At 39.5% G+C, this 24825-nt stretch overlaps 1 protein-coding gene across 2 annotated transcripts in view; it reads right to left on the bottom strand.

Annotated features, from left to right (window-relative positions):
- ZNF407 (zinc finger protein 407) overlaps positions 1–24825 on the bottom strand; it is a 464217-nt gene that overhangs the window by 273958 nt on the left and 165434 nt on the right. For both annotated transcript variants that reach the window (XM_062201806.1, XM_062201807.1), the window contains exon 4: positions 9602–9676. In XM_062201806.1, coding sequence (XP_062057790.1) covers positions 9602–9676 — 75 coding nt within the window. The remainder of the gene's footprint in view (positions 1–9601; positions 9677–24825) is intronic.

Genomic DNA, 24825 nt, shown 5'->3' with positions numbered 1-24825 from the left:
AGTCACAGAAGCAAGGCTAATCCACTTGCCCATAGTCTCTCCTTGTGTCTGGACTCTTCAAGGCCAGAGCTGCAGTCCCAAGAGTTCTCAGTAACGCTGCCCAGATCTTACATAGATGACTGGCACAGCAGCTGTCGAGGGCCCCAGACTGATACCCACTGGCTTCCCAGGGTCATCTTTCCATGCCCATAATAGCCCTGAATGAAACTCTTCCTGGTTACATTTACTCAAACAATATAAGCAACACAGAGATCTTGGTTCTTCCCTTAGTGCTCTCCCTGCCTCTGGGAAAAGTTCCTAAACCTCCAGGTTTACAGGAACAAAACACATCAAAATAACCACATTTTACTTAAAAAGCAGTCCTTCAAAAAAGCAATTCGCTGTGCATCCAGCCAAAGGGAGCACCCTGTCAGGCATCAACGGGGAAGGCATGTGATTTTACTCTCATGGGAGAGTGACCTATAGTTCTCTTCTCTGTTTGATGACTCTGGTCCATCCTTACCCTTGCCCATCACCGCCACAGCTAAGCTCCAAGCAAGCGAGAGGCTCTGTGACATTCAAACAGTGCCCAGCACCCATGGCTCAGAACATGGCAGTCACTGTAGCAAATGTGCACTGCAAGAATGAATTGGTGATAAAATACATGCCCTCACTACCATCTTCATAAAACTATTTAAGCAGAATTGCTTCCTCTACTAAAAAACTTTACTAATCAAAGTATCTATGCAATAGCCAATATTTTCTAAGGAGTGAATTATACAACATTTATGTTTAGTTAAATACCCAGGAAGAAAATTTTTAAAAATTATAGTCCTAAAATAGATGAATCTTAGAAAAAGTACAGAGAAAAAAATATCTTCTGTGCTATATAACACAACCTCACACCTATTTTCATAAGAATTTTTTAAGATAGTAAATAGGATATTTAATCAATATAGTGAAAATACAATAAAACAATAAACAATATTTTTGATCAGGCCACATAAAAAATACCCTTGGATAAAACAGAAAGATGCCATCCTTTCTTGAATTGGGAATGTTATTAACTGTGTCTGCTCAGCATACTGTGGGGGCTAGCATTCTTCAAAATAACAGATAATCCTGAGAAATAAAAACTACCAGGGACAATACAAAGCAGTGCACAAAATTCTCCTATAACAAGACAAGCCAATTTAAACATACCTAACAACAGGGCTGTATAATGCTCAACACAGTGCCCCAAAACCAAATAGCTGAAGATACAAGCACTCTCCCAAAAATATCAACTTGATTCCAAAAAAAAAAAAATCTCTATGTGAGCTTCGATTTATGAGAAGTCGTGAAGATGTATCACATAAAATGGGACTTCCCCATGGCGGGGGGTGGGAGGAAGCAGCTGCAAATGACAGTAGTGAATAAAATCCATTCCCTAAAATCCACCCCACACCCAAGAGACGGAGCTTCCGAGCAGTAAACATAAAGAGGAAAACTCAATTATACATATGATTCCTTAGTACTTAAGACTAAAATGACAAATCGGTACAGAAAAACACAACTTTTCCTGCAACAAAAACTAAAGAAATCACTCCCCGGAGTCTGATTAGGAAGATATGGCATACTATCAGGTGCAGCCTCATAACACTATGTTTACAATAATAATACAAGTTGTATAAAGGTATTTCTTAAAGCACTCCTAAATTTAAGTCATTACCATTATAAGTGCAAAACCATTAAAATCCTTTTCGTTGGAGAGATGTTAACAAAAACAACACAGTGAATGAAACCAGTTCTGTGGCAATGACATCAACTGAAGGATGAAACTGGAAAACATTAAGAAATGACTGGAAGTAGTATAGATTCAGGACATCAAAGTAAATTACCTGGGGTTGGCGCTGTGGTGTAGCGGGTAGAGCCACCGCCTGCAGTGCCTACATCCCACATGAGCACTGGTCTGAGATCAGCTGCTCCTCTTCAGAGCCAGTTCTCTTATGGCCTGGGAAAGCAGTGGAAGACGGCCCAAGTCCTTGGGCCACTGCACCCACATGGGAGACTCAGAAGTTTCTGGCTCCTGGCTTCCGATAGGCGCAACTCTGGCCATTGCGGCCATCTGGGGAGTGAACCAGCAGAAGGAAGACCTCTCTCTTTGTCTCTCCTTCTCTCTCTGTGTAACTCTGACTTTCAAGCAAATAAATCTTTTAAAAAAAAACAAAATAAATTATCTGCAAATAAATGGAATTGAGGTATTCTACAGAGCTTCTGGCTATGCGGCTGATTCAAGAGCACTGCTGGACTGCTGACACTGGAGACGTGCAGAACCAGCTCGTCACTCCCCGAGAGAGGAGCCGTGAGAGCGACCACGAACCCTGCGTTCTACACCACAGATACATACTCTCTGTAGTGTTCACATGGAACACTTATGAAGCAGAAGTTAGAAAATACCCCTACAAGTAGTAAGGCAACTGTAACACAGCCAACCGAAAACAACTAAATTATCAAGGTAATTCAGAAATACTTCCCAAATTCTGGCAAGATAATTTGGTGGAAACTGTAGAATTCTGAATAAAGCGTTAGTGTAAGCCAGGAAAATGTGTGAAGAAATTTTCTACGAATAACAACCCTGTCTTCAGATGAACTTATAAGACTCCTATACTTTCCACAGAGAAATAATTATCTGGTAGAGCTGACAAACTACTGAAGCCTACTTTTTCTCAATAAAATCATAACCTGTAACAGTTGGTAAAATAGAAGATGAAAAGAAGAAGTCCCCAGCAAATGCAAAAGCTATGTTAATTCAGTAAATTGTAATAGCCTCCCCATCTATTAAAATGAGCAAATCAGGTTGCAAAGATTGACATGTTTTTTCATCCTATTTTGGCTCAACAGAGGTATTTCTTGTGTAAATTTCTTTAAAATGGATTTTTTTTTTTTATTTGACAGATAGAGTTAGACAATGAGAGAAAAAGACAGAAAGGTCTTCCTTCTGTTGGTTCACCCCCCAAATGGCCGCTACGGCTGGAGCTACACCGATCCAAAGCCAGGAGCCAGGTGCTTCCTCCTGGTCTCCTATGCGGGTGCAAGGGCCCAAGCACTCGGGCCACAGCAGAGAGTGGACTGGAAGAGGAGCAACCAGGACTAGAACCCGGCGCTCACGTGGGATGCCGGTGCCGCAGGCGGAGGATTAACCAAGCGAGCCACAGTGCTGGCCCTAAGTATTTTTTAAAACAGAGTGCAACCTGTAAACACTTTTGTTTTTCCTAATTTGCACTTCATGGGGGAAAAAAAGAAAAAGATGGCTAACCATGGTGGAAAATAAGAACTTGGAGGGGTTGAGACAACTCAGAGGTGGGTAAGAGAGACAGCCTGAAGAATGGACAGGAAGGGACTGAAGTTTATAAAGTCTACTGCATTAGGACTCTAGGAGGGACAGATCCATAGAATAAAATATCACAGCACATCCATGAGGACAAGACACCACTTCAATGATAAAAATCGCAACTGCAGGCATCATACAGAAACTCATTGTTCTCTCCTCCCTTCAGAGAAAGGTACCTCCTTCTTTGATGACCCGTTCCTTCCACTGGGATCTCACGTGCGGAGATCCTTCATTTAGGTCTTTTTTTTTTTTTTTTTTGACAGAGTGTCCTGGCTTTCCGTGCCTGAAATACTCTCATGGGCTTTTCTCTGAAGGGAGGAGAGAACTTCCACTTTGACTATGACCTTGTCTAAATATGATCGGAGTCGGTGAACTCAAAAGACTTACATAGCCTTGGCATCTCATGACAAGAGCCTAGAGTGATTACTGATGCCATAAACAAGAGTGTCAATTTGTTAAGTCAACAACAGGAGTCACTGTACACCTACTCCTCATGTAGGATTTCTGTCCTTAATGTGCTGTACATTGTGATTCAATGCTATAACTAGTACTCAAACAGTATTTTTCACTTTGTGTTTCTATGTGGGTGTAAACTGTTGAAATCTTCACTCCACATATACTAAACTGATCTTCTGTATATAAAGAGAATTGAAAATGAATCTTGATGTGAATGGAAGGGGAGAGGGAGCGGGAAAGGGGAGGGTTGCGGGTGGGAGGGAACCTATGGGGGGGAAGCCATTGTAATCCATATGCTGTACTTTGGAAATGTATGTTCATTAAATAAATGTTAAGAAAAAAAAAAGAAATTCATTGTTAACAACTGAGGAAAACTACCCTTTAATAAGAGGAAATTCATGCAACAAGAATAACTTGGCCAAAGTTGTTTCTTTTAAGTAGACAACAAAATAAAACTGTGACTTAGGAATTAACTCACATTCTATGAATGGAATCGATTCTAAAAGGAAAAATTTTAGGCTTTTCCACCATATGCTATTCAAGGTTTCTGTGAACATCTGCTCTAATAGCAATCTAAGTTTCTCAACACAAAGTATATTAGGCAAGGCTGGCACTGTGGCATAGCAGGTAAAGCCTCTCTCTCTCTCTCTCTCTCTCTCTCTCTCTCTCTATCCCCGCCCCCCGTAACTCCTTCAGTAAAATAAATAAATCTTTAAAAAAACAAACAAAGAAAAAAAAAGGTATACTAGGCACAGCTCCAGCAACAACTTCATGGATAAGAATATATACTCTCCCCAGGAATGTTTATCTTCATGTTTCGAGAAAAAGGGCAAAAGGGTCTTTAGCCTTGAGAAACAAATAAACAAAAAAAAAAAAAATGATGGTGTTTTTATAACACATACATATAGATTTTTGAGCAAAGAGAGAAGGAAACGAGACAAAATAGCCTTTAAAAAGACCCACCCAATGTCAGGTATAACACTAGTGCTTTAAAACAATCAAACAGTTCTAGAATGGTCAGACTTTCCATCCCACAGAAAGAACAGGTGGAAGAAAGATTTTACTTGTCAATAAGATAGATCAAAGGTGCTATAAATATGCATATATATATATATAATAAAAGAAGGTTAACCCCAAATCCCATGTGTCTGATAACAGGGGAGAGGCCTACACAAATTTCAGCGCTTGTGAATTTGCAAAAGTCTGGAGAAAATCCCATTAGGCCTGAGCGGACTGGTATGGGCCTGAACCCCTCAACAGGATGCTGGCAAATAAGGCACCAACTGAAAGTACATACTTTCTGGCCGGCGCCGTGGCTCAACAGGCTAATCCTCCGCCTTGTGGTGCCGGCACACTGGGTTCTAGTCCCAGTTGGGGCGCCGAATTCTATCCCGGTTGCCCCTCTTCCAGGCCAGCTCTCTGCTATGGCCCAGGAAGGCAGTGGAGGATGGCCCAAGTGCTTGGGCCCTGCACCCGCATGGGAGACCAGGAGAAGCACCTGGCTCCTGGCTTCGGATCAGCGCGATGCGCTGGCCGCAGCGGCCATTGGAGGGTGAACCAACGGCAAAAAGGAAGACCTTTCTTTCTGTCTCTCTCACTATCCATTCTGCCTGTCCAAAAAAAAAAAAAAAAAAAGAAAGTACATACTTTCTTAAGCTCCCCCAAAATTGGCTTCACTGAAAAAAACTAAGAGCTGATATCTGGATATTCATTTGTAAAAATATGGGTACATGTTATTGGCTATGAGATGATTTAAAGTTTATTCTTTACAATGAACTCATCCAGCCTAAAATCCTTTATTGGTAAAATGGTTTTGTGAGTGAGCCCATGTTCAAGAGATGCTACCAGGAAAGATTATTGCCTAACTGTAACCCTCACAGCACAAACGGAATGCAGATGAGAGATCCTGGAAACCACTGCCTTCTACGTAGAGACAGTCACTCAAAGCCCCGCTGACTGCCAACGCCAGGCCCTTCCACCATCACATGCACCTTACTCTGATCTTTCCAAGGGGAGAGCTTTGGATAAGCCCCTGTTCTAGATTACTACTAGCAAATTCAGAGTCACAAAGATACTTTGGCTTACTTATGATACAAAGAGAATGACTCCTAAAAGAAGGTATGCATTAGAATAAACTTGCAAATTAATTAGTGATTTTAGAATGTGAATTGTATGTACACTTACTTGTTTGTATTTATGTGTGCAGGACTGCAGACATAATATAATATACCAACTTAAAATCAGTTAATCCAAATTTTAAGACAAAAACAATACGTTCTTACTCAGTCCAGGTATTCATCGAGTCTCAAACGAAAGTGCTTGGAACAATTTCATTTTCTATTTCCATTTAAGAGTTACACTGATAAAACTTACTGTTCATTAAACATTACAGTTCAACCATAGAAATTTATTTTTTGAATTATCATTTTTGCATATATCCTTCAAAACAAAAGACCTAAACACTTGCAAACAAAATGCATTATTAACTTAGTTGTCACAACCTATTTAGTTAACTTCTATTACTGTTTGATATAATATGCAATGCTTTAGAGGAAAGAATCTAATTCAAAACACTAAAAGAAACTGATTATACTATCTTGAACGGATTAAAATATAGCAAGCTTGCAAAATTATACCCAAGGCATCAATGTTTTAAGTGGGTAAGGAAAATGTTTAACTTCATTCAGAGAACAGTTATGCCCAAACCGATGGTTCAGCATGCTAATAGTTTCCCTGGCACAGCCTGTGGCACAACAGGTTAAGCCTACAATGCTGGCATCCCATATGGGTTCTGGTTTGAGTCCTGGCTGCTTCAATTCTGATCCAGCTCCCTGCTAATGCGCCTGGGAAAGCAGTGGAAGGTGGGCCCTGTACCCACATGGGAGACCAGCTGGAGTTCCCGGCTCCTGGCACCACAGTCACTTGGAGAGTGAACCAATGGACAGGAGATGTCTCTCAGTCTTCCACCCCCCCTCTCTCTGTAACTCTGACTTTTAAATGAATGAATAACTCTCTTTTTAATAAATATTTGAAACAACAACAACAGAAACAAAAAGTTTTCCTGCTTCCTAAAACCACTAACAGGCAAGAGGAAGGAGCCTCTCGGTGTTTCCTGTACCAGATGATGCCACTTAAATTGTGGTCTTTGGCAGCCGCAGCCATCTACTGCACAATTATATTGTGGTCAAAGTGTTAGACCTCCAATTCAGTATTACTAGGTAACATGCCATAGGAATAGACACTGCATAACAAGGAGTCCTCTGAAACAAAGAACTCTTAATAGCCAAAACAATTCAAAGATGTTGGGCTTCAGGGGTGGGGAACATCCAATCCAAAGACCACACAAGGCCTGAGAAATAACTGGGTCTGGCCCTGCCCTAAGAATGGGCTTGAAATTCAATAAATCTACAGCAGGCTAATGTTTAAGCTGATAATTTTGTATGGCCCACGAATGATGTGATAAATATCCAAACAGCCGATGGCAGACAAAAGGTTCCCCACCCCGTGGTAGATGAACATTGTAGCCTGGACTACCTAAAGTAATAATGCAGAAGATGGGTGTGCACTGAGACGTATTTGGGATTCAGTCCCTGATTTTAGGACAAAAGCAGTATTGATATATGAGAAAAGCTTACCATGGCTAAGGGGAGAAAGACACTGAACCTCTTACCTCTGTAGTTCATATACTTGGGGCTGAAATGAGTGAAGGTAAGAAAAAGTGTCCTTCAACCCAGAAAAAATTCAAGCAGTAAGGCTCTGTGTCTCAAACTCCTCTCATGTCATACAGGAGGTATCACTAATGTTAACATGTTTGATACATACATGTGTATATATATATATATATATTTTTTTTTTTTGACAGGCAGAGTGGACAGTGAGAGAGAGAGAGAAAGAGAGAAAGGTCTTCCTTTACCGTTGGTTCACCCTCCAATGGCCGCTGCGGCCTGCACATCGCGCTGATCCGAAGCCAGGAGCCAGGTGCTTCTCCTGGTCTCCCTTGCGGGTGCAGGGCCCAAGCACTTGGGCCATCCTCCACTGCCTTCCTGGACCACAGCAGAGAGCTGGCCTGGAAGAGGGGCAACCGGGACAGAATCCGGTGCCCCGACTGGGACTAGAACCCGGTGTGCCGGCGCCGCAGGCAGAGGATTAGCCTATTGAGCCGCGGCGCCGGCCCATACATGTATATTTATAATATACACACACAATTGAGAGATTGCTTTCTATTGATGAAATAATAAGAACAAACACTTCAATAAAATTCCAAAATTAAAAACTCAAATGAAATATATGGGCTTAAAACATACTATTTAAAGGTATAATTTGGAAACATTTATCTTTTTATTACTTATCTGACCTAGACTCTTTGTGTTCAAATGTGTGCTGAAATTAAGAGCCAGTTCCAACATTTATGAACCAACAGTAATTATTAGTTTAACTTTCTGGATATGAGTCCTTACAGGTACAATGATAACTCAGGGCTAGGAAGGTCACAGAATGATAAACTGATATAATGCATCTGGAAACAAATGGAATATGATGAAAAATACGTATTGTTTCCACTTACATAAACACGTAGGAGACATAACGTGGACAAGGCCTAAATTATTATTTTTTTAAATAATAATTATTTAAAATTTGAAAATATACATGACATGTTCAATGCATACATCATGGCCACAATTATTAAATACAGTGTTATATACAGTATATTATGTATAGTTTAATATAGTATGACAAACCAAAAGTGTAAGTAAAAAGGAAGCACATGAAATATCCCAATATATTGACACAGTAATAAACTCTGTTCATACTACCATACTAAAGAAAACATGTCACCTCCCTTGGAAAAGTTAAATTCCTCACAGACAGAGAAAATACGGCAAGAGCATTTTAGATTTTTTAAAGAGACCACAAAACATTTACAAATGTGGCTGAAGAGTCCTCAGACCTCAAAGCAGAAGCTACTGCATCATTTTTGATATTTCAATATATCAATAAAAATAAGCATTAAGGAAGGAAACTTTCCAAAATATATCTGCAAAATTTTGGGATACTATCTAGGAGAGTCTGAAGGAAGCTGAAAATCTAGGCTGACTTTAAGAAGGAAGACAGTTTTCACACTCTTCCTGAGAGGGCTGCACATTTTCCCGATTTCAGAATTTCAGAAGTGGCCAAGCTCACCTGGTAGCTGACACTGCTCTATTTCAGTTCACCTAATATCATTAAGTCGATGTGATGAAGCTAATTATGATACAGTAGCAAGAAGAAAACAAAGGAGACCTGGCAGTTGATGACATAATAATTGTAGTGTTATTTTTCATGACATGGCAACTGTAGTATTACTTTGGGAATGACACAAGATTTATTTCTTTTGTAGCATCAGCAATGTTTAAGTCTACAATAAGAATTCAAAAATACTATCTCAAAACTCAAAAATAAATACACATAAAAAATGCAAAGGTTAGTTTCCCACATTGGTTTTAGCAGCCCTAATGTATTTAGAGAAGTCAGTTCCATCCACTCAACTCTCCTACTGCTTTAAGCTTGGCGTAAAGGTTCAAAGTCCCCCATGTCCTTTAAAATATTTTTAGATTTCAATTTTTTTTAAATTAAACTATGTAATTAAATTTTTGTGGGAGAATCACAAACATTTGATACTCGAGCAGAGTACCAGAAATGCAAAACATGAATTGACTTCATAAAAATTCTAGAAGCCCTCTCATTAAACAAAGACTAAAATGAAAATGTAATTTTATTTGTTAAGCGAAAAAAAAAAAAGTAAATGGAAGTTACCTTTCTTTTGGGGTGCCAACTCCATGTTTGCCTAGTAGATGCGTATTTAAATGCTTCTTCATTACAAATGCAACCCTAAGGGGGAAAAAAAAAAGAAATTATGGAACTAAAACATGAGTATGCTAGAAATCTAGACAAAAACTACTTAATACATATATGTGGATATAGCATGAAAAAGTATGTTACACTTGAACACCTAAACAATTGAACAATTGTTCTCTTGAACAATTTACTTTTTGCACTCTTGAACAATTTGCTTGCATACAAAGTAAACATATTATCACAACAGTAAATAATTTCATCCATGCTGACTGGTTCATTTTCATACTTGCGTATAGCAACAGTGACCTAAAGACCAAAACAATGACTGTAGTTCTCCAGTCACTGTCTCCAAAGCTGGTTGTGAGAAAGATAGAGCAGTATCACCATAGGACATACAGTGCCCGCAGCCCAACTCACACTTCAGTCATGATAGTATTAAATATTTGACGCATTATAAGAGAGAAAATGAACAGCTTTCATGAAGCGTCCTTAAAAACATGTCAATAATTTGAAGGGGGGTTTTTTTAAAATGATATAAATGTTTACTGTGTCTCCAGCATTGAAGTACAAGGAAGATCTCAATGACTGAAAAAACAAAAAGTATTACCTGACACACTATCTTAATGTATACACAAATCAGCTCCCTTAATTCCATTTTGTTGACATAAAAATGAAACGGACGGGAATCAGCAGGCAGTACATGGAGCACCTTTCTTCCACGGAACACAGTACAACACCAATTTAATTACATCATGTGATTATTTAAAACAATTTAGACCTCATTCAGAAGCATCAGACTAAAACGGCCCTCTTGATAAGTAAAAAAAAATTACTGTTGTAACTTTCAGTATAAAAGGGCTAGCAAACATTTTTGTTAATTATGTATTACAGCTGTCCTTCATAAAGTTAATTACTAATAGCTGAAAGGCAACAGAATCTATTTGCATATGTACATGAGAGGCATGACATATGCAAAAATATGATTTTAATTAGCATTCTATGATATGAAGGGCTACAAATCAAATTGGCATGTTATAAGATTCTTAACATGAGACACGGAATTCATCTGGATGTATTTACACAAATGGACAACACAAGACGGTAAGACTGCACCCTCATGTGAGAGTCCTCCAGCAAAAGCCAAGAACAAAGCAATTTTTAAGCATGGGAATGCTTCTTTCCTTTACTAGCCTGGCCTGTTTTGCTTATTGTCATGCATCAAAGAATCTCAGTGGTACGGCCACAAGGATATGCTTGCATTTCTTTAAATGACTATGACTTCATTATTGATATAGTCTACATATATACAATGAAAATAATATTCATTCTGTTTAATATATTACGTAATAACTACTATGGACAAATTATAAATAACTAATCGCATCATCAATCACCAAGTGGAAAGATGATTACCACAAAGAATCAAACTGTGATAATATTAACTGCTGAGCAAAAATTAACAATACAAGATATTCTATTTTTGCTTCTGCTTGATTTGAACAAAATAAATAACATTTTTCATTCCCTTAAAAAAGAATACAGTAATAACAAAAGTCCATTTAAGTCATAACTTCCCTACTGTCCTGTATTTTCCTATAATTAAAAAAACATAACGCTAATAGCAAAGAGCAAAGGTTAAAAACCCAAAGTTGCAAAGCACAGCTTATTTACACGACCAAGCATAATTTAAGAGATCTGAATTTAGAAACCACAGTGCGGTTTTTAACAGAAGAAATTATTAAAATATTTTAAGTTTTAAGAATTGAAGCAAAACTACTACACTGCACAGAGGAACAGACAGGAAAACAAATAGAGAAGGAAAACTTGTTCCTAGCATAAAATCCCAACAGCTGCTGATGGTCACTAATGTTTAATATTTAGAGAGATAATAATCTTTTACAGGGAAAAGTCTGTAAGGCTAAAACATGGGTCAGATATATTCAAACACAACATATTTGTTCATCCAAAATTTGACAACATAAATACCAATTCTTTATATCTGATCTAAAGCAAAAGCATCAGTATTATCCACAGTTTAAAAATGTAAGGCGACGGAGGTTATGGGGGGAAAAGCCGCTATAATTCAAAAGTTGTACTTTGGAACTTTAAAATTATTCAATAAAAGTTAAAAAAAAAAGGAATTGAAATCAGCTTAATAGAGAAAAAAAAAATGTAAGGCAAACATGACTAATGTAAAATTCCAATCTATGGGAAGATAAAATTGCCGCAACATGTGACCATTGAAGGGTCATTTAACCATATTTTAACTATACTGCTAACTATCATTTTATCATTTGAACTATACTGTTTACATATTTTTAACACAGTAATTTTTAAAAATTGTATCCAAACACTACCAAAAATGACTTCCAATCTAAAATGCTATGGTCCTAAAAAAGACTCATGCCGTTATACATTCACGGCCTGTCTCAACTCATTCACTGGTTCATTTCCTATGTGCAAGCCATAGGCAGGCTCTGCTCCAACTGCCGCAGATCAGACCATCAGAGCAACTCCTGGAGCTTTCACTCCAAGCTGCGGCTGAACAAGAGGAAGAAGTGGCACAGGCCAGCAACCTCCTGCTTCAAGGATGAAGCTAACCAGTCATGTACACATTTGCTTCCATATTTACTAAAAATCCACTGGTACACAACGAACAGTTCTACACAGTTGTGGTACACACATGAACTTCATAAAAGTCCCAGACGCCAAGAGGGGAAACCTAGTGAAGAAAACAGACTTGGGGGTAGGGGGGAGCAAACTGCATGGCCTGTAAACATGGCAGACGGGAGGAGAACACGGGGGAGGACAGGAAGTACCAGCAGAGTGCACTGCCCTTCTGCACCTGGTGGCATAGGCGTGTGACGTCCGAGGGAAGAGGGGCAACCCCAGCCAACAGTGGGCACTACAGACACATTGTGGGGAGCTGGGGGCTGGTATCGCAACACACAAGAGGTAACACAGTTTTGGAGTACAGCAAGTGAAGAGGAAAATAGTGAAGGGATTTATTCAACTTCCATTTTAAGAGTTACTCTCACTTCTCTGTTTAGAATACAGAGAGCAAGAGAAAGAAAGCGGGGGGGGGTATCAATTGACTCTTATAATCCAGGCGGACACAGTGGCCAGGACCAAGGGCTAGAAGCAGAGGACACGACTGGCCAGACCTAGGGTCTATGTTGTTAATTAGGGATAACACGATTTCCATAAGGACAGATGAGAAGTCTGACAGAGAAGGGGTTCTTATTTGGAGAAACAGAACTAGTCTGAAGGCGATCAGTTCGGGATGAATTCTTGGAGTAAGTCTACTGAACCTCTAAAGGGCAAGCCAAACAAGAGATGGGCTGTCATGGTCAAGGCGGGATTCATGCCGGAACCATTTTCACTGAGGTGGTCTACAAGGAAAGAACTTGACCATCTGAAGAAACACCTTTAAATTTTTTTAAGTTGGAGTCTCTATATATGATTGATCAATGTGCAAATATCTATATGTACCTGATAGAAACATCACTTTAATTGGATTTTAGTGTCAAAAGAGCAATACAGTACTACGATTTGCATCGCAGCTATAAATTTCTACTTTCTAATTTAAAAAAAATAAAGTCAAAAGAAATTAATTTAACTTATTCCAATTTATTTCGAAATGATTTTCCTTCACTCAATGTAGTATAATAAAAACTTCTTCCTTTGGTCCATCCAGCTGGCATCACTAAATTACAGTGGTCCTGCTTGACAGGCAGTTTCATTCTCTGTGCTTCCAGTTACTTATGGTCAACTGCACTCTAAAATTATAAGAAATAACCAAAATTCTTAAAGTTGAAATAATTTTATAATTGAATAGTCATAATTATGTTTTATTTTCATTGTTCTTCTCTTCCTGTGCCATATATATACATATATATGTGTGTGTGTAAATATATATATATATATATATGAACAAACAGTATATACTCCATTCAGTTTGGGACTTTGCAGTTTCAGGCATCCACAGGACAGCTTGGGATGTAATGCATGTGGCTAAGTACAAGTTTCTATATTTTGAGAATCATGGAAGTTGATCTAACTATTCCATTAAAGCAAATAATAGACTACCAGAAATACAGAGCTATGATAGGCTAGCATCTCCCTGCTCACGGGTGGGTGTAAGTCAGAGTGTTCAATGTAGGGGCCAAACGTCGGGTTTGCACAGGAACCTCTCCCAACACTCAGAGAGGAAGTGGCAGCAGGATGCTATCCTGAACTTGGGCTGTTTTTCTTTGTTTCCCTCATCTTTATAATAAGGTCAAATGTGCCTCACAGCCTACAGGATATCATTTCCAACTGTGTGAGGATTTCTGATGATGAAATCCTTATGAAGTATTTGGTGTTAAGTTCACATAAGCATTCCAGCACAGCAAGGGAAAGACTGTCTGTAAGACAGCTGCCCATCATATACACTCTGACAAGCACACATTGCATTGCCCAGACAGGCCTACTGACGACTGGCAGTGACCCAGCCCGCCCGCCTCACCACTCACGTCCACCGCAAGGCCATGTTCTTCCCGTAGAGCAGGCAGAGAGGATATTACTCAGTGAAACGATGAGAGAACCAGTCACGTGACTCATCTTTTTTTTTTTTTTTTGGACAGGCAGAGTGGACAGTGAGAGAGAGAGACAGAGAGAAAGGTCTTCCTTTACCGTTGGTTCACCCTCCAATGGCCGCTGCGGCTGGCGCACCACACTGATCTGAAGCCAGGAGCCAGGTGCTTCTCCTGGTCTCCCATGCGAGTGCAGAGCCCAAGCACTTGGGCCATCCTCCACTGCCTTCCTGGCCACAGCAGAGAGCTGGCCTGGAAGAGGGGCAACCGGGACAGAATCCGGTGCCCCGACCGGGACTAGAGCTCGGTGTGCCGGCGCCGCAGGTGGAAGATTAGCATACTGAGCCACGGCGCCGGCCGTGACTCATCATTTTCAATCTCTGCTGAAGAGATGGCAAATTAAAAAATGACCAACAGGAAACAAGGGTAGCTGGTAAAGCTTACTTGAGAAACAGAGTCAAAGTCTCCTAAACACAAAACATTCAGGGCCCTCTTCTTGTTGCCTTGGGACAAACGATGACACTGCTGACCAAAGGACGTTTGCCCCCCCCGAACAGTGACGTCCAAGAGCAGGTAGGGTAGTGCAGGAGAGGCCAAGAAAGCAGAGGTCCAGTCCTGGCTCGAGTACTGGGAACCACATCATGTCGAAGGTGCTATACACATCCCCAGTCTGTTTCTCCAGGTAAAAAAACGACAAACATATTTCACAGGGGTGTGTGAGAATTAAAGCAAACAACGTATGCAAGCACACGTGTCATGAGGGGCACATCCAGGCATCTTGCTAATAAACCCTGACACCAGTGATGCTCTCATTACAAACTTGCAAGTGACAGGGTCACATCCACTGATAAAAGACAGACAGCCATCTGAACGACTGCATCTCAAAAAAGCTCCATTCTGGATCAGCTCAGTTAATACCCTAAATAAATATGCATAACAACTTCGAAATAGCATTTTGTTCACGTATGTAAGATACCTGGAAAAGGCAAACGCAAAGACCTGATCAATACACCACTTCAGGCTGTATCAGCCATTGCATGAGGGTCATTTATCATGACACCAACAAGTATTCACACAGTACGATGTAAATCAGACACTATTTCTGCTTATATCACTCCTCAAGGAAGGGGGCAGGGAGCAAAAAAGAATACAGGACCTGAGATTGTGTGATGGCAGCCAGCGAACAATAATGACCCAGAACAAACATCCATGGTATGCAGTCACAAACCAAAGGTTCTCATTTGCTCCCTCCCCCCACTGCAGTATTTAATTAAGCTGGACTCAAAATTAAAAATAATTTTCACAAAAAATAAAAATAATAATTTTCACTAATTGGGAATATGAATGGCTCAATGAATGAACTTCCTGAATTTTAACTTAGGCTTAAAAGAAAATCGTACTTAATGCTTTCGGTGTTTATGCAAGTCTCCTAAGAAAAAACGTCTACATGTAAAACCACATCATCAATAATTCTGCCCCTTTTCTCAGGCTTCAGATGTCGCTCTAGCCAAGCACTGCACTTGCTGTTTGCTCCGAGGTCTAGGTCTGTCTCTGAGCCTTCCTTCTCATGGCAGTTCCCTCCCTTCTTTTCTAGCAGCTACACAAAGCTCTCACTTTCCCATCAAGTGTCATTACGCCTGCAGCAAACACCACAGGATCACAGGTGCTCCCCAAACTTGATCCCTCTGAGGTAAGGTTCAGGCACAGGACACTACTGACACTCACGTGGTGCAATTCTGGCTCTCAGCTCCCCAGGTGTGTGAATCACTGGTACACCAATTATTTTTTGGGAACTCAGACAACTGGTGCTTAACTACATGCCTTTGGTTTCCTCATAAAAATTCACATAAGAGATGTATAAAAATTAGGAAAATTACGAAAAAGTAACATATGCACAACAAAAACTTTTGCACCAAGATATATTTATCTTGTTATTTTCCCATGGCCTTTAATTAACAGAATGAGGGAAGCAACTGACTGAGGTCAGTGTCAAGGGTGGTGAAAGAATTCACCAGAGTGGTCAGTTAGAGTGAGCAGAGTTAGATGTATTGAGCACGGGCCCTATAAGGAGATAGTCGGAAGACTGCTGCCACACAATTATAACCTGAGGGCTCACCATAACATCAGCATCTTCCTCCCTAGGGTGAGCTTCCTTGTGGTTCTGGGGGACTTCTCAGTTAGGACACTTGGGGAATTTGCATCAAACTTAGCTAGGCAATGTCCCAGTCTACCAGTGCCCTGGGGCAACCCTACTCACCCACTGTTCCTACTTACTAGGACTGTAATGAAGATTCTACCTGTACCATGCAAAGAATGGCATATATTCTTGGCATTCTGAAGTGTTTGTCACATTTAGCTATTAACAAGCCTTAGACTCAAAAGTTCAAAAAATAATCATGACCGCCAATGTTCGACCTCACTGCCGCTGACCAGTGCCTCTGCAGAACAAGAGGAGCTTTCGGGGACAGGGTTCAGCTGGCAAGGCAGGCATCCTGCATGAGTGCTGTTCCAGTCCTGGTTGCTCCATTAGCTCCCTGCTAATGCGCTGGGAAATCAGTGGAAGATGGCCCAAGTACTTGAGTTCCTGCCATACAAGTAAGGAGAAATGAATGGAGTTCTAGGCTCCTGGCTTCAGCCTGGCCCAGAACCAGTCTTCGCAAACATTTAGTAAGTAAATGAGAGGATGGACGATCTGTCTCTCTCTTCATCTGTCTGCCACTTTGTCTTTAAATAAATAAATCTTAAAAAAAAAAAGGAAGAAATGCCTATCATACTGTGTGTTTATTAAAAGAAATCTATGTTCATAGGAACAATTCAATATGCTTTAATTCAAATGCTATTCAAGAAATTTACATGTTTGAATACCATCAATAAGCACTGAGACTAAAGGTTTACAACAAAAGAATAAAGAACAGGAGACAGATGATGAATGATAATAAGGTATTGGGTATTCCAGGTACTTGGTCCGGAAGCAGTTTTCTAAATGGTGTTGAAAGAGTCCAATGGGGTATGACCCTTAAACTGGGTTGTGGATGCAGGTTCCAGATCTGTAAAGATCTGTGTAGTAAGGAATGAAGAAACACAGAAAAGTGGAGAAACAGTACTAGAGGATTTAGGACAAACTGGAGAGAACTAAGAAAACAAGCAAAGTTCCAAATAAGAAAGTCATGACACAAAATTTAGATTTTATCCAGATTCTCAGCATTTGCCAAATAGGTATTCTACAGATGACTGTTTTGCAGGATAACAGTAAAGATATTACCAAAAAAAAGAGTACTGGTTGAGGAGTTCAGAAAACTTAGTTTAGAAAAAACAGTTGAGAAAACACTTAAGTCTGGACTATTAAAACAAAATACCTAGGACTGGGTAATTTATAATGCACACAACAGAAAATTGTGAAGGCAGAGATAAAGCTCCTGCGACCCAAACTCAATGTGTGAAGACTCCTTCCTTAAGCTGTGTTCTCCCAGGCAGGTTTCTTCTGTTTGACTTTCTTAGAATGGCACCTGGTCAGGGCTGTGCTCCACCCTCCTAAAAGCCCTGCACTGCAGGTTAGGTATTAACATGTGAGTCTGGGGAGACACAAATATTCAGACCACTGCAATGCTGGTGCAGAGTCTGGACCTCTGCAGGATCTGACACATCTCATAAACCTAGTATAGAACGGTAATGAGAGGCAGAGGCTTCTCAGTAGAAGAGCTCAGATTCCCACCCTCCCGTTGACCACAAAGGGGAGCCTGAACACTTTTTTAAAAAATAGCTCAGGGCTAGCGTGGTGGTTCGCCAGTCTGTACTCCAGCTCTCTGCTAATGGGATGGGCAAGCAGTATTAGAAGGCCCAAGGGCTTGGGCCCCCACACCCATGTGGCAGATCCAGAAGAAGCTTCTGGCTCTGGATTGACTGTAGCCGTTGTGGTCATTTGAGGAGTGAACCAGCAGATGGAAGACCTGTATCTCTGTCTCTCCCTGTCTCTGTAATTCTACCTCTCAAATAAATAAAATAAAATCTTAAAAAATGAAAATCAACTAGTATCTCCTTCCTAATTTACAGTGTGGTGATAATAATATGCATTTCATAACATAATAAACATGTAATATTTACTACCATATGTGTTATAACCATAAGTACCACCATTGCACTACAGACACACAGGGTATTTCAAAAAGTTTCTGGAAAATTCAATTAAAAAGTGTTAATTGGGGCTGGCACTGTGGTACAGTGGGTAAAGCTGCTGCCTGAAGCAGCATCCCTTCTGGATGCCGCTTTGAGACCCAGCTGCTCCATTTCTGATCCAGCTCTCTGCGATGGCCTGGGAAAGCAGTGAGAGATGGCCCATTTGCTTAGATCCCTGCACCCACGTGGGAGACCCAGAAGCAGCTCCTGGCTTCATCAGGTCAGCTCAGCTCTGGCCATTGCAGGCATCTGGGGAGTGAACCCCTGGATAGAAGATCCTTCCCTCTCACTGTGCCTCTGCCTCTCTTCTGTAACTCTGCCTTTCAAATAAATAAATAAAAATCTTTTTTAAAAAGTTTACTTTAGTACAAAATAATTTTAAAATCCATGCATATGTTGTATCATCAAAAGTTCATGAAAAGTGTGAATTGGTAAAAAACTAAGCCTAGATTTCAAGAAACATTTGCAACAAAATAAACTTATCTGTTAATTTCATTTTTCCATGAACAATTTGAGATGCACTTATACACCTAGAATCAGAATATACAAAGATGAATAAAATAGAGTCTCTAAATTAAAGGGTTTAAAGTCCAGGTCATAAAAACAGATATCTAGAGGGACCACGTCGGCACTGAGCAGTGGGAAACAGGATCTGTATCTAAAATCACAGCTGACAAAGCACTAAAATCTTCATCACCACAGTTTGAAACTTGGAAGGTTTCCCCTGCTTCAAGACCGAATTTCACTTATTTTCTCTGAGTAGAACATCAGTGCCTTAGTCTTCATCAGCTGTACATATTGATAAGCAGCAATCTATTCTTACAATAATCCAATAGAGTTAAGAGAAAGTGCAAAGAGAACATGAAATGATGAAATTGCAAAAAACGATCATAATTCATTTTCCCATAAGTACAAAACACACAATTATAAAGAATGTAATCTGGTATGTCACTTGTCATTAAAAATAGAAGTGTTTTTCTATCTTGCTTAGTTTATCTTTTTTATGATTACTAAAGTGTGACCATTCTAAAGATGATAGTATATGAATAGAATATTTTTATAGTATAGTTTTGTATATGAATTTCAATTTTAATGACATACTTATAAAGGATGAATTGTAGATCTTTATATAGCAACTAGTGTCATTTTCCTAATAACATCATATCACATGACCAGTGACCCGTGAAAGACATCACATACTAATCAACAAAACCTAATACCATGCTTAGTCAAATAGCAAAGTGGAATGAAGGGTGCAAATTGAATTAAGGTTGTTAACCACTTAACTTTTTTTTTTTTTAAAGATTTACTTATTTATTTGAAAGTTAGAGTTACACAGAGAGAGGAGAGGCAGAGAGAGGGAGAGGTCTTCCATCTGCTGGTTCACTTCCCAGATGGTCACAACGACCGGAGCCGTGCCGATCCAAAGCCAGGAGCCGGGCACTTCCTCCGGGTCTCCCACGTCGGTGCAAGGGCCCAAGGACTTGGGCCATGTTCCACTGCTTTCCCAGGCCATAGCAGAGAGCTGAATCAGAAGTGGAGCAGCCAGGATGAGAACTGGTGCCCATATGGGATGCCGGCGCTTCAGGCCAGGGCGTTAACCCGATGAATCACCTAACTTTAACATAGGTTAAAGTTGCGTTGGATTATCCAAGTAGATCTCATTTGATCTCAGAGATCCTTATGGAAGTGGAAGTTGAAGTGGAGAGGCAGAGAGAGGGAAGAAATCCAAGAAAACAGGAACAGAGACTATCTGAAGAGGAACCATGGGGCCATGAACAAAGGACAGCAGGTGGCCTTCAGAAGTTGCAGAGAAAGGAGAGTGATCCCTCCCCAACATCTCCCTCTGCACACAAATGTTTCTGTAAATAAGTAACACCTTAGCTCTGGGAGGAAAGCTTTCCATCCAAACAATCCTTTTATAATGTTTTATAACGTAAATGCATCATTTTTTCTTCAACTCTGTCATATCTTGACTCTAACGGAAGTTCATCCAAGCCATTTCCGATCACCTCCTGCTTCTCACTATTGTGGATTCTTGTTCCTCACCTCATCTGCCAATGGTGATATTTTCATTCTTAGTTCAAAGGTATAATTCAATTCCTCTGTAACCCTTTGAGAGTGACTCTGATACGGATGCTATCTCCACCCGGGACCACTGTTAGGCATTTTTACTCGTCTGAACTGGAGGTATCGCAAAACACATCCCACATGCAGTGAGGATCTTTTCTCAGCAGTGGTCTCTCCCAGACTTCCCAATTCTGTCAGTTGTACCACCTTCCCAATTTAACAACTTCCCCCTCGTGTCTGCAAATCATCAACTTTTTCTTCACTATTCACCATCACAAGACTTTTCTCTACCGACGTTAATTAAACTAGTCCAAGCTACGAAGCAGAGTGCTATATTTTCAAGGTGCAATCCACGGCCATTCATTCTGCATGTCATCAGGACACATCCTTTTACAAACTTGTTCATGCTGCACCAAAGCTCATCAACCTGTTAGAACTCTTTTCTGAATTGGATACAGCAACAAACCCTAAGCAAGAAATTAATAGTCTTCAGTAATTATTCTGAACCAGTTATTCCAATTTTTAGAATATGTGCTCAAAAATATACCTGTAAAGAAACAAAAAACCTACACTCTAAAAGTGAGAATACTCTAAATGCTAATAGTAGTGTGACATAATTATGTAGAATATTATGTACCAATTAAAAGTACAGAAAACTCTTCATGATCTATGAAATTTAAAAGAAAAAATTTTACATGAAATATAATCTCAATTAGGAGGAATTATGTGTACTTTTGTATTCTGACATATACACATACAAACATAAGCAAATAAATTTTAGATAGGTTTGTGTTTTTCTACAATAACTAAAATTTAGGATTTAAAAAATCAAAATATAATGTGTTAAAGATTACAAACTTTTTTATATTCTGGAGTTATAAAGTGAGTTTATTTTGGTGTAAAAAATTTTGAAATGCATGCACAGCTTTTATAATATGTACTTTCCATGAATTTTTTATTTACATAAGGTGAACATATTTCATATGTACAGATTTAGAAGCACAGTGATACTTTTCACCTCACCCTCCCTCCTGTCAATGCTCAAAGCATTTTTTTACAAAGCAAACCAATAGAAAGAAGGAAAGAGGGAGGGAGGGAAGGAGGAAGCCTGGTAGAGCAGGAGAGAAGAGATCCACATATTCACTCCACAAATGCCTTCAACAGCTGAGGCTGGGCCAGGCTGGATGAGGCCAAAGTCAGGAAATCAGCAATCCCAGCCAGATTTCCCTTGTTGGTAGCAAAGATGCAAGGAAGTCAGTCATCATCTCCTGCATCTTGGGTTGCACATTAACAAAACACTGGGTGGGAAGTAGAGGCAGGACTGGATCCCATGCACTCCAATGTGGGATGCAGCCATCCCAAGCAGCACGTTAACCCACTGCATCTCAACACCTGTCCCTACAAAACTAATTTATGGTTCATTAATGGGCCCTGGTAACTGAGTACACACTTCAGGCATTATCAGCTCTGGCTGAGACCAGAGGGCACCTGGATTCTCAGCAGGTAAGCGCTTTGGCTTTTTCAAGAAAACCATAGTAAAGAAGCCGAAAATGCGCAAGTAGTATCCTTGCCTGGTGATACTCAGGGAGAGCACTCTGCCATTCAAGCACTCATGGCAAACAGAAAAAAATAAAGAAACAAAATGCTACAGATAAAATCATTATAGTAAGCTAACTATTTTTAGAATGTATATAAATTTTCCCAACTAATCAATAACAAATCTAGCAAATGACATAGAACTGAGATTTTTAAAAATTCACTGGGATTACAAAAGTGCATATACATGTTAAAAGAAGATATTTATCACAGAATGAAGAAATAAAAATGAATAACCTGTGAATCAGGATAAACAAAAAATACAATGTAACCAATTATGAAGAATAATTATGTTTATAAATAAATACGATGATGGTTATTTAAAAACAAATATAACAATGCGGCTAGTGCTGTGGCACAGTGGGGTTAAAACCCAGGCCTGTAGTGCTGGCATCCCATAAGGATGTCGGTTTGAGTCCTGGCTGCTCCTCTTCCAATCCAGCTCTCTGCTATGGCCTGGGAAAGCAGTGGAGGATGGCCCAAGTACTTAGACCCATGCACCCATGTGGGAGACCAGGAGGAAGTTCCTGGCTCCTGTCTTCCAATCAGCTCAGTTCTTCCCACTGTGGTCATTTGGAGAGTGAACCAGCGGATGGAAGACCTTTCTCTCTTTCTCTGGCTCTGTATCTCTCTTTAACTCTTACAAATAAATAAAAATAAATCTTTTAACAAAATATAATGAATATTGACAAAAACCATAGACACTTGAAAAACACAGCACTGAATTTATTATAAGCAAAACAAAAATAAAATCGACACTTTACCTTCAAGTATCACAAATCAAGGGCACACTGTGATTTGTCGTTAAATGTAAAATGTATTTTATAATATAAAACAAAACCTGTATGAAGTGTCTGATACCTACATAGAAAACGAAATTAATTATATTTCAACTTACATATATTTCTAAGTAGGTTTTATGATATTAATCATGAATTCAGAAATAAATTTTTTCATCTACTTCTCTTGCCTAGCAATGAGTATGAAAAACCCAAAAGTTCAGAAAAGCCCAAGTATTTGAATCTATCAAAATTCATCTTGTAAACAATGGGAAAATCACATTATACAATATTTGTTTACTTCAAAATTCAGAAGTTAACAGGTGTTAACACTTCATAATTGGAGTTCCCAAACCTTTGCCAATTTATCCCCAGTTCTTTCTTTCGTCGTCTCCTGCTCATGTTCTGCCACACTTCCTGAGAAGGCTGTCCTTCAGATTCTACCATCTCCAGGTTAGTAAGGGACCCTGTTCTCATTTTACATAAAACAACTTGCTTCAAAATCCAATTGTCAGGCTGCCATTAGGCCACAGAGGGTTACGCCTCTGCCTGTGAGGCCTGCATCCCAAATGAGTACATGTTCAAGTCCTGGCTGCTCCACTTCTGATCCAGCTCCCTACTATGTGTCTGCTCAGGTCAATGAGAAACAACAGCTAACATGCAGCAGGCTATTCAAGAAATAAAATAGCAACCAAAAATCCAACAAAAAAGAGACTTCTACTTTGATCTTCACATTTCCTCCCTGGTTATTTTACATAAATTGACAACACAATAAAAGATTCCAGTCCTTGTGCAGGAGGATCTAGGAGTGACTGAGCCTAACAGCACTGCAGGTTGTTGACTCCAAACCCACGCATGACCCAACTTGAGTAAGAAATGTTCTCAGGTGCTGTCCATGAAGGACTTTGCCAAAAGTGGCAGGTGGTTCAACAACAATATTTCCAAGACCAGCACACGTACCTCTAGTTTAAGGGCAATGTTAGAAAAAACAACGTATTATTTCAAATAAATTATTTCAAATAAATAAAAAAATCTTTAAATAAATATTATTTGTTATCAAGGGTCTTCGGGTTGAAGTGCATGCGAAATGAACTGAAGATGCTGGTCATACACATTCAATGTTTTAGGGAAACCCATGTATCCCAAATTATTTACAATTAAAAATGAAAAACAGAGGTAACTAAGTGATACAATCTACTTTTGAAATTATTCATCATGAACACAACAATGTGAGATATACGCAGACTAAAGAAGTGCTCTCTATTCTGTATCAAGGTTTACATATAGTTAAGACAATATCTTTCATGGGATAGGAGTACATAAAAGTAGAACAAAACAGAATGCATAGAATAAAATTGTATCGAGTGGAATTTCATCTATAGGGAATGACTCAGCAGGTCTACCCAGAAACATGCAGTGTACTTCAGGGAGAGCATCATCATCAATTACTGCTGCCCTGCAGAGATGCACAAGTGCCAATTAATGGGAGAGTTCTGGCTGGACTGCTTTTCTATAAAAATTCATTACAAGATAAACTAAGTGAATCAACTGAAACAGGAAAGATCCAGTTATTTTTTTAAATAAGATCAAAGTTAATCTCTTTCCCAGATTTAGTTGCCTTGTCATCTAAATAAAATAAGACTGATTAAAATAATATATATACACAATGTTGCCTCAAACTCATTATGTAAGTTGTAGACATTCCCTTTAGGGAATGGATTAGTGTATTGTTCAACCATACACTGGACACTTGCAACAAGTTAGATAGAAGTGTAATATTCCTCTTTCCTGAGTTACGGATTACACACGGTTGGAGATTATGTATGTGGTGCAAAGTTGTCAAGGGAAGAGTAGGGATGCAAGAATATGACAGGTCAGCCAAAATCCATGCTCTTCCATGGATATCTCTTGGCCAGGGAAGGAAAAGAGCGAGAGCACTGTGTGGGATAAGTAAGGCAGACATGAAGCATGGCTTCATACAAAGTCTCAT

The sequence above is a fragment of the Lepus europaeus genome, chromosome 9, assembly GCF_033115175.1.
Source record: "Lepus europaeus isolate LE1 chromosome 9, mLepTim1.pri, whole genome shotgun sequence".
Taxonomy (NCBI): domain Eukaryota; kingdom Metazoa; phylum Chordata; class Mammalia; order Lagomorpha; family Leporidae; genus Lepus; species Lepus europaeus.
Note: the sequence above shows the minus strand (reverse complement) of the source record. Positions and strands in the feature narration are given on the sequence as shown.